The sequence below is a fragment of the Echeneis naucrates genome, chromosome 7 (assembly GCF_900963305.1).
Source record: "Echeneis naucrates chromosome 7, fEcheNa1.1, whole genome shotgun sequence".
Taxonomy (NCBI): Eukaryota; Metazoa; Chordata; class Actinopteri; order Carangiformes; family Echeneidae; genus Echeneis; species Echeneis naucrates.
In genome coordinates, this window is record NC_042517.1 from 18670031 (window position 1) to 18680746 (window position 10716).

Genomic DNA, 10716 nt, shown 5'->3' on the forward strand with positions numbered 1-10716 from the left:
TTGGATCAAAAACTCTAAGTCGCTGAGAACAAGTCACTAAAGTAAAATAAGAAGTCCAGTAAGTATCATCTATATTTAGGTCAGTGATGCTCTGACAACAAGAGGGAAGACAGATAGCTGCCTCTGATGGGCTAAACTGGGGGAGCAGGATTAGTGTGGAGTCGCCCTCTGGTGGCCTGCAGCATAATTAATAGTCTGATCTTCCTCTATTTGTCTCCAGCCCAATTTTCATCCTTAAATACCGGCATCAATGGTGTCTTCTTTTAGTCCAGAAGATCACCAAGAAAAACGGAAAAACACGTGTTTTTTTCTTTTCTTTTTTTTTTTTTTTTTTTTGCTGTGGTTTGAATCACCTTGGGGTTGATACACTAACAACCCCCCGTCGCCTGAATTTGACCGTGGCGTTTGAAGAAAAAAAATAACACTGCTTTGTTGTATTGATATTACAACTGTAATACGGCTGTCAACTAAGAAGAAAATATTTCGACTCAGAAATTAACTTTTTATCGGGCATTTAGGTGTTCGTGAGCCAAACAATCGGAGCCCTCAAAAGAAAGCAGATCCTTTGCCGGGAAATGTAGTATAAAAACTGTCTCCACCGACTTTAAGAGGAACTCTAAGAACTACAACTCCCATACAACCTGGCGCCCCTCTACTCGTGTCGGGCGACATGGCGTCTTCCTGAAGCGTTAAGAAATCGTTTTGTTGACAAGCGAGGAAGGTAAGTTTTAATTGTTATGAACGTCATTTGGTCCTTCTCTGTTTCTTCATCCACAAAGGTCTGACCTGAACGAGGTTTCAAATGATGCCAGATTAAGCGGATTTTTGAAAACCGTTAGCCTTTTTGCTAAAATGGCTAACAATAGCAGCTAGCTTGTTCGTGGTATCCACTACACATTTTGTTCAGGCTTAGTTTGATTATTTTCTCTGTCAAAAATGTCACGATATGGAAGTTGGGATTTCTTACAATAAATAGCGACCAAGTCTGAAACTTTATTTAAACAACCGAAGTTAATACTCGACGTAACTGTGTTATCCAAACTCAGATATTTTGAGATTTGGATTTCTGTACTGTCAACAGTAGAAATGGACAATGTACATCCCAGTGTTTCTGCATATATTCGAAGTATTTAGCACAGTTAAAAACACTTTTATACATTTCTGTAAACATACATGAACAGATTATTTTTACGAATGCTCTAAACAAATAGCCCAATACAAATGATCTTGAAGCGTAAATTGCGGATAAATTTTTTGGGGGGGACGGATCATTTCTTTTAGTAAAAATTATCCATCTGATTGTTTGAGTAGTTAAATTTTTACCATAAAAAACACCATAACAAATATGGTTACTTGAACATTTTATACATCAGACTTTCTTCTTGTTGGTTGGATAATTTGACTGTTCAATTAAGTTGCAAGATAAAACTGTTTATTTGACTATTGAATCTTGGTATGCTGCAGTTTAGCGAATATCTTTAATGTACTACAACAATAAAGTTCTACAAAAGGAGGTCACAACAAAATAAGCTACCATCAGGCATTATTTTATCTCACAATAGATTACAGTGACATGTCAGAAGATTTCTCAAATAAATGTGTGTGTAGAGATAGTTCATTTTTATGATTTGTTTGTATGTATATGTACTGAAACCTAAAAGTTCCTCACAAATTCAAAGCATTTGTTTCTAGATGGCAGCTGATTCCACAGACAAGAAGGATGCAGAATCCTCAGGGACCAAAGAAAAGGAGAGGAAACGCAGCCGTTCGCGAGATAGAGACCGTAAGGTCTCACCTTCACGCAAGCGCCATCGCTCTCGTGAAAGAAATCGCTCTAAATCCGTAGAAAGGTAAGTTTATATTTAACATGACTTGAGTTCTAACTAAGTCTGTTTTTGGGTTTTTGCATGATCCTATTTAATTTTGTATGCTTTTTGTCAAAATGATAAAACTTAAATTTGTTTATTGACTACAGAGACCGTCGCACAAAAGACAAGGATAGAGACAAGGACAGAGACAAGGACCGTGACAGAGATAAGGACAGGGAGAGGAGCCGCAAAGACAGAGATGGCCATCGACGTGATAAAGATCGCACCAAAAGGTCCAGGTGTGTGAAATACACAGCTATATGAGAGGGAACTATGAGCAGCTTTAGATTGTGATGTTTTACCCACAGCACTCAAACTCTTTTTTGTTTGAATCATTGACATTTACTGTACTTAACATTTTCATACATTCCCTCAAATAATAGTTTTCTATAAAAAAAAAACATCTAGCAAAGAATATTAATATACAAACATCTAGTTTGTAATCATGACAGACTAAATCCATGAAAACCGATTTCACGTGTGTCGTTCTTCATTTTAAAGGAGTTTCTCACCAAAGTCAAAGGATTCCAAGCTAAAAAGAGAGAAGGATATAAAGACAGAAGAGGAAGAAGATGATAAAAAGAAGAAAGAGAAGGTATTCTGGTTTACTCTCGCAGTGGCACATTGTTTCTCGTTAACTTTAATTTTTAATGTGCGTTGATTCTGAACAGAGAAGTGCACCCTTTGGCCAAATGTTATTCCTTCAGATTTGAATTGTTTAAATGCAATTTTAATGCGATCCTAATGTTTTATTTTGACTGTCTGTCTATGCCTCTGTAAAGCACTGAAATTGTTTTGTGTCCAATAGGTAGTGCCTAAACTTACCTTGGCCTCTTTTCAGGTACAGCCCCTATCTTTAGAAGAGCTTCTTGCCAAAAAAAAGGCAGACGAGGAAGCAGAGGCAAAGGTAAAACATTCTCTGAGGTACTAGTTTAGGTATTAGTTAGTATGATTATTTGTTCCACATATTTATTTTTTTTCCTTTTCAGCCCAAGTTCCTTTCCAAAGAAGAACGAGAAGCTGAGGCTCTGAAACGAAGGGTACAACAGACAGAGGAGAGAAAGAGATTGTTGGAAGAGGAGAGGAAGAAAAGAAGGATGTTCCAGGACATAGGAAGAAAAATGCTAGGTGTGTATCAACTGCTTGTCTTTTCTGTTGTAGAAAATCTGCTTTTTGCAAAGCATATTATTGTGTAACTAGACTGTTGGTTACAGAGGATCCTCAGGAAAGAGAGAGACGAGAGAGAAGAGAGCGAATGGAGAGAGAAAACAATGGGAATGAAGATGATGATGGGCGACAAAAGCTCAGAGAAGAGAAAGATAAAAGCAAAGAGCTCCAAGCCATCAAGGTTTGTCCAAGAAGAAAAACCAATAGGAAACCAAGGGGAAAAACATCTAGAATGTCTTTCTTAGTCTGCTGCCACATGGCCCGTCCCCGGCGATGGATGGATAATGTACTAAATAAGTAAATATCTCATCTTTGCAGGAGCGATACCTCGGTGGGATCAAGAAACGTCGGAGAACTCGTCATCTGAATGATAGAAAGTTTGTGTTTGAATGGGATGCTTCTGAAGACACGTCAGTCGATTACAATCCAATGTAAGTCAGCATTATAGCTTTTGGATACTTATCTCCTGAATTAAAGCAGTTTTTTTTTTATATTTTGGCACAATAGGTACCAGTCTCAATAACTCAAATAATCTGTGTCCCAGTTACAAAGAAAAGCATCAAGTGCAGTTGTATGGACGAGGCTTCATTGCTGGCATCGACTTGAAGCAGCAGAAAAGAGAGCAGTCACGTTTCTATGGTGACCTGATGGAGAAAAGGCGCACGCTGGAAGAGAAGGAGCAGGAAGAGTGAGTAAAGCAGCAAAGTGATCAGCTCTGTGTGTGGCTTAAGCGAGTACACACACACGTGTTGAAATCCAAGAAGAAAGCCACTCTAAAAATATAAATAACCAATTATAACCACATCATCTTCTGCTTTACCTGCACCCCAAAACAATCCAATCTTTATTCTCTTCTGCCTTCAGGACGAGACTGAAGAAGATGCGTAAAAAAGAGGCCAAGCAGCGCTGGGACGACAGACATTGGTCCCAGAAGAAACTGGATGAGATGACGGACAGAGACTGGCGAATCTTCAGAGAGGACTACAGCATCACCACTAAGGGAGGAAAAATCCCAAACCCCATCAGAAACTGGAAGGAGTACCCGCTGCCAGCCCACATTTTGGAGGTCATCGACAAATGTGGCTACAAGGTCAGATCATGTGTACAGGAAGACATTATGCAATGGGAAGCACAGTCCCAATGTTTTCAGTGAATTGGTATTAAAGTGTGTTGCTGGATATTTCATGAGTTTGGGAATTAAAAAAAAAAAAGTCTCCAAATTAGGAGTTGTTGTCTATACATCAACCCTCTGATAGACTGATGACTTGTTTTGGTGTGTGTTGTGTTAAAAGGTGTATGACTGTCTTTGTGCAAAATGAATGGAAACTCATGTTTTTTTTTTTTTTCTTTCTTTCTTTTCAAATCCAGGATCCAACACCTATTCAGAGACAGGCCATTCCTATTGGCTTACAGAACCGTGACATCATTGGTGTGGCTGAAACGGGTAGCGGTAAAACAGCTGCTTTCCTGATTCCACTGCTTGTCTGGATCACCACCCTGCCTAAAATTGACAGGTAAAACCTCCATGAATCAGTGACCTCAAGTCGACCCCCTGCTAATGTCACGCTTTATTTTTAATTTTCATTTCACTGCTGCATGTGTCCTGACGCAATACTGGGTTGTTGCTGCAGGATTGAGGACTCAGACCAGGGTCCCTATGCTGTGATCCTCGCTCCAACTCGTGAGTTGGCGCAGCAGATTGAAGAGGAGACCATAAAGTTTGGTAAACCACTTGGCATCCGTACAGTGGCTGTGATAGGAGGAATCTCAAGAGAGGACCAGGGCTTCCGTCTCAGGATGGGCTGTGAGGTGAGACATTCTGCAATTATACTTCCATTCAGAGTGTAATTGCGAGCATGAAATGTTTCTAAAATCTCTGTTTGGCCTGTATGTCAGTAAGTCTCATTCTGACATGGTAACTTTCCTACACCTCATTTATACTGACTTCAATAAGTTTTTGTGAATAATTACAGTGAGGTAATCATCCAGTCTCATATTTACTTAGTATTAAGCCTCAAATCAGAACACACAGACCTGATTATACAGACAGTTATGGTGCGTTGGCTGTATACATGTTTTCTTTATGGAACAGATTGTGATCGCCACCCCTGGTCGTCTGATTGACGTGCTGGAGAACCGCTATCTAGTCCTTGGTCGCTGCACCTATGTGGTCCTCGATGAGGCTGATCGCATGATCGACATGGGCTTTGAGCCCGATGTCCAAAAGATTCTGGAGTACATCCCTGTGACCAATCAGAAGCCAGATACAGATGAAGCAGAAGACCCTGAGAAAATGATGATGAACTTTGAATCAGGGAAGCATAAATACAGACAAGTACGTTTATATTTAAAAAAATAAAAATATGTGGGTACCAGGTGCTTATGTTTTTATTTTTGTTTCTAACTGTGTGTTTAATTGCACCTTGCAGACAGTCATGTTCACAGCTACTATGCCTCCAGCTGTGGAGAGACTGGCCAGGAGCTACTTGAGACGTCCTGCAGTGGTCTACATTGGCTCTGCTGGCAAACCTCATGAAAGAGTTGAACAGAAGGTCCTGCTTATGTCAGAAGGAGAGAAGAGGTGAGACAGGCACAAGCTCACCAAATCAAAACTTTGTTTATTTCTGCCAGGATGTCGTACTGAGTGTTTTTGGGTTTTCTTTTTTTTTTGTTTTGTTTTGTTTTTTTTGTTTTGTGTGGTACAGGAAGAAGCTGCTGGAGGTGTTGGCACATGGTTTTGAGCCTCCCATTATCATTTTTGTCAACCAGAAGAAGGGTTGTGATGTCTTGGCCAAGTCTTTGGAGAAGATGGGGGTAAGTCACAGTGGACTAGACCACAGTCATGCTTCAAAAAACTTCACATAGGTGATATAACATTTTGAGAGAAAACCACCAGATTGTCATTAGATTTTAAACAGACATTCATGGTTACCCAGAGAATCACTCAGCAACCTTAATGATCCCCGATTGTTCCTCTAGCACCACCAGCAGATTTTCTACAGCCCAATAGAAATATTACTGATGATTATAATAATAAATGTAAAATTTTATTTTTAGCATTTTGCAGGGTATTTAAAGACACTTAACACAACTGGAGATTGTCTATGCTAGTCATTTTCAACTGCTGGAAATGCTCACTTAGCTTGGTTCAGTGTTAAGGCCAAGATAAATGGCAGACCACCTGTTACTAGCAGTAATAATGAATGGACTATTATCCAGATTTTTTTTTTTTTTTATAAAATTCGTAGAGATGGAAACTCTAAGGGAAAAAAGAAAACCATCAATGATTGTCTGCGCTTCTTCTTCTCACAGTACAATGCATGTACACTGCACGGTGGCAAAGGCCAGGAGCAGAGAGAGTTTGCGCTTTCCAATCTCAAGGCCGGAGCCAAAGATATTCTGGTGGCCACAGACGTTGCTGGTCGAGGTATTGATATCCAGGACGTTTCGATGGTCATTAATTACGACATGGCCAAGAACATTGAAGGTAAGAGGCCTCCCCCAGTGCACTTTTCCTCAATAGCGTGCTTTCTCTTCATTTTCCATAGTCTTATTTAAATGTCAATAACAGTCTTGCCAAGGAAAGATAACTTACATTTCATACAGACAAATTAATTAAAATACCCATTAAGCTATTATTGTGCATTTATTTCATGATGGTAACAATGTGCTACTCTTCTTTCTGCAGACTACATCCATCGTATTGGTCGTACGGGTCGTGCGGGTAAGAGTGGTGTGGCCATGACTTTCCTGACCAAAGAGGACTCGGCTGTGTTCTATGATCTGAAGCAAGCCATCCTGGAGAGCCCCGTCTCCACCTGCCCTCCAGAGCTGGCCAACCACCCAGATGCTCAGCACAAACCTGGAACCATCCTGACCAAGAAGAGACGAGAGGAGACTATCTTTGCCTGATTTAGACTATTTTGTCATGCTGCATCTGTACACAATATCTGAATCCTGTTTGGCACTCTTGTCATCTACCAGTTAGTTCTGCATGTGTCTTCAGTTGTTTGTCCCCTCGTCTTCCTTTCTGTCAATCTGATTTAGTCTTTTTGTGCAGTAGGATAGAAATGGACACATCAGCTGTTGCTGAAATCATCACAGCATAGTTTTTAAAATGTTATGATTCAAATGTGAATAGTCACAGATGTCTGAGAATTCAACTCAGATCAGCAACAGCACAGGTTCAGGATCAGTTGGTTCAATATTGATTATCTGCCCTTCAGTAATCATCCCATGATAAATATCACCCAGGATGTGGGTGTAGATGTGTTATTTGGCTGTGTTGCATATGATTTTTATTTCAATTACTATCTGAATTTTCTGAGTTTTTAAGCAGCCAATGCCTGAAGTAATGGCACATATTTTCACAAATGGCTAATATCTAATTCATGTTTTAAATATAAACATTTGTATCAAGTCAAGACTGCGAACTGGATTGACTTCCATCTTGTAACTGTCTAAATGCATGAACATATTGTTAACAATGTGAATAGGATATGAAGTTTTGATAGATGTTGGTGTCTCCACTGGGCAAATTTTGAGATGTATTAAAAAAAAAAAAAAACAATCTCCATACACTCATGTTAGAAGAGCAGGAATGTTTAGTTGATATTGCTTTCATGGCTATGTTCACCCAAGCTTTTTTTTGTATACTTTCAGGCAAAGATGTTAACATGTGGGAGCTGATGATCACAGTTCAGGAATTTTGACCAAAACTGGACATGCCGTAAAGAAGGGAAAAAAAACAAAAAAAAACAACCAGAAAGTAAAGAGTAATGTACCAAGTAACCCAACTAGTTGCCTTTCAAGTCATTGCCTCAACAAGCCATGTAAGCAATAAAAGATTTCTTAAATTATAACTGTAGCCTAGTATCTGCGCACTGAGCTTTACTATTTTAGTTCTTGCTTACCTATACAAATACACAACAATCAGATCTACTTCACTAACACCTGTTAGCAGGCATCTATCTGTCTCATGTCTGAGAGATGGCACTGCATATACATATACTTTGTGTGCCTATTGGAGGATATCTTACAGGCCAGTGTAACTGGAGGAACAATTACAGTAGGCAGAGCCAGTGTCAGTTTCACTTAGACGCCTGACTGTGTTGAAGATGAACCTGAACATTATGACTCAATATTGTGGTAAATATGTAAATTTATGCACACACAATACTAATACAAGCGGCTTAGGCTAATGGGAATGTCTTCAGCTATAGCATTATTACAATGATTGCAATTTATCCTGAGGTGATGTTTGAACCAAATGTCATCTAATCCATCCACTAGGTTTTCTGGTAATAAACCACACCAGGTATGCCAAAGTACACTTGCTGAAGGATTAAATGTACCATTAAGTGTATTACAGAAAAATGACCCAAACAGTTAAAAGTACATAAAATGTCATGTTTATTTTGTTTAAGTCATATTTTACTCACCATTGTAAATCTATTTTCAAATAGAAAGCATTCTATACAGCATCAGGCAGGAAATGTCTCACTTTTTACACATTTGCTGTCTCTTCTGATAAATAGAGGGAAGAGGCGCGTTGGGTCACGTTAGCACGCTGTCGTAGTCTGGTGTTACATTGTTATATTTAGTGCAGTTATTGCATTACAAAGCAACCATCCCCCCCAAAAAAAAGTAGTGCAATTTTTTTTCTACTTACACAAAAGAGGAAGTCCAGATGGTCTAAGGCGTTTAAAGTTTTTCGATGTTAGGCTTAGTATTGCATACAGAATAAGACAGAAAACTAAATTATAACCCTTGTAAAAATTGTGCTTCATAAATTGAAAAACCTCAACTGCTGTATCAGTTGCTAAATTGGTCCGCTTTGAAAAAATTACTCTGCCAAAATATAATGAAAATAGCTAATTGGTGGACTAAGACATGCAGGGCTTTAATAATTCTCTCGTTCTTTTTTTATTATCATAATTAAATAAAAAAAAAGAAAGAAACATAAGCCTGATCCGGGGCAAGTTTTAGTGAGTGACTTTTAAAAGTGTGTCACAGAGTGTCCACCTAGTACTGAGGAAAAACATCCTCAATGTCAATGTGGAAAAAAACTGATGCGCTCTTATTATTATTTTTTTTTTAGTAATAATGCTGTTAGTGGTATGAGGAGTGAGTAGCCTCAAAGACAAGACTATCACTACAAGACAATGAGGAGAATCAGAATCAACGCATTACTAAAATACTTAACTGTAAAAAGAAACAATCAGATTTCATGCAACACTTGCATAGATTTTTTTTCTTTTTTTTTTCCCCAATCATGCTGATTTTTTTTTTTTTTTTCGCTTCAAAATATACATAACACTAGATAGAGATACCTGTGAAACATGGAAGCAGTAAACCAGTGATTCCTAAAGCAGGCTGTGACAGTTTTGACCCTGTATGTGAACAGAGGCAGGTCGCTGCTCGTCAGCTTCATGTCCAACTCATCATCGGCTCATGGATTAAAAACGATGCAGGAACAGAATGACATTGTGTCATGGATGCTACGAGTTCTTCGGGAGCACAATACATTTGTTACATAAAATTGAGCGAAATGAGCGTGTAGGACTTACACCTGAGGATTTGCCTTGGTAAACAAAACAAAAAAGGACCAGACAGCTGTAAAACTGCAGTATACAAAATACAACACAATGTTAGGCAGAGACATACAAAGGGAGGGGAGGGGTGAGTTTGGGCGTAGAAACTCTGGATGCTACAATCAGTAACGTGCTACAATCGAATTACAGGCCGATCGGTTGGGTCATAGTCTCCAGGAGGTGCAAAAGGCATGCAAGCTTACATTCTCTGACGCCTGGATCTGAAGAAGAGCTGCAGCTTTTCGGCATGTGCTTGAAATATGTGAATGGCTCGGTGTAAACAAGCAGTTTGGCAAATAATTCATCTTTAGAAAGACAACAATCCCTTTCGTAGTTGTGGTTACATTCTCTGTGCCTGTTTTTAGATTCTTAGAGGTGTCCAGAGAGTGACTGTGCAACAGCAAAGACTGACGCTGTACTGCAGCTTCATACTTACTCTGTGAACGTTTACGGAACGATAAAACTGTGCGTGCGTCTCCCAAACGCCACTCACCAGCTTCAGAATAAAAACTGACAACACATGGATGCAACATCTCTCTGAAAAAGCAAACAAGTCCATATTAACAAAATCCAACAAATCAATAAATTAAGTAGCAATGAAACAAAACCAGGTACCCATTCAGTATATACATTGTAACCAAATGCATTACTATTCCCCATAAATTGATTCAACAGTAGACATTCCTACATTAGATTATCTGTAAGTCATTCAGTTCCTGTTCTGACATTAATGTGCAAATAGTCTTAAAATAATTGTACTCATACATGCAATAAAGATAGTTAAAAGTCTTAGGAATTTTAAGGCCAGTAAATGAGACATCCTACAATAGAGAAACCTTAGGCAAAGCAGCTAAAGTTTGAGTTTGCGTACAGCTGGTAGCCTGAAACCTTTCCATCTTAGAGGTGAGTAGCCCTGTTGACTACTTACTTCGTGAACGTTAATGACTGAAACCTGGAGGGGTCTCCTTGGTTTAGATAAATCGAAACTGGGAGTCTGGAACTGAGAAGTTGTAAATACTAAATACCTACAGCTGGGCATCTGTCACTGTTTCTGATCAGTGTTAAAAGTCTGGAGCTGATTTTAGGAA

General features: G+C 39.0%; 1 protein-coding gene across 3 annotated transcripts; it reads left to right on the top strand.

The window, feature by feature from the left end:
* Window positions 1-645: 645 nt before the first annotated feature.
* ddx23 (DEAD (Asp-Glu-Ala-Asp) box polypeptide 23) lies at window positions 646-7669 on the top strand. Of its 3 annotated transcripts, none has more exons than XM_029506166.1 (17): window positions 646-721; window positions 1693-1850; window positions 1976-2107; window positions 2370-2463; window positions 2710-2775; window positions 2858-2996; window positions 3083-3216; window positions 3354-3466; window positions 3580-3723; window positions 3900-4125; window positions 4404-4549; window positions 4667-4844; window positions 5128-5370; window positions 5465-5616; window positions 5741-5849; window positions 6348-6522; window positions 6724-7669. In XM_029506166.1, exons 2-17 carry the CDS (start codon window positions 1693-1695, stop codon window positions 6945-6947), a joined length of 2433 nt encoding a protein of 810 aa, XP_029362026.1. In that variant the 5' UTR covers window positions 646-721; the 3' UTR covers window positions 6948-7669. The 3 variants fall into 3 exon arrangements, with proteins under 3 accessions (XP_029362026.1, XP_029362028.1, XP_029362027.1); XM_029506168.1 differs by having other exon boundaries at window positions 2373-2463; XM_029506167.1 differs by having other exon boundaries at window positions 651-721; window positions 1680-1850.
* Window positions 7670-10716: the final 3047 nt, after the last annotated feature.

What these genes read in the sequence shown, in the direction of transcription:
- ddx23 (XM_029506166.1), top strand. Translation starts at nt 1,693, where the DNA reads ATGGCAGCTGATTCCACAGACAAGAAGGATGCAGAATCCTCAGGGACC. An exon ending in AAGAGCTCCAAGCCATCAAG is followed by an intron (nt 3,217 to 3,353) that starts GTTTGTCCAAGA and finishes TCATCTTTGCAG; the next exon opens with GAGCGATACCTCGGTGGGAT. An exon ending in GAAGAGAAGGAGCAGGAAGA is followed by an intron (nt 3,724 to 3,899) that starts GTGAGTAAAGCA and finishes TTCTGCCTTCAG; the next exon opens with GACGAGACTGAAGAAGATGC.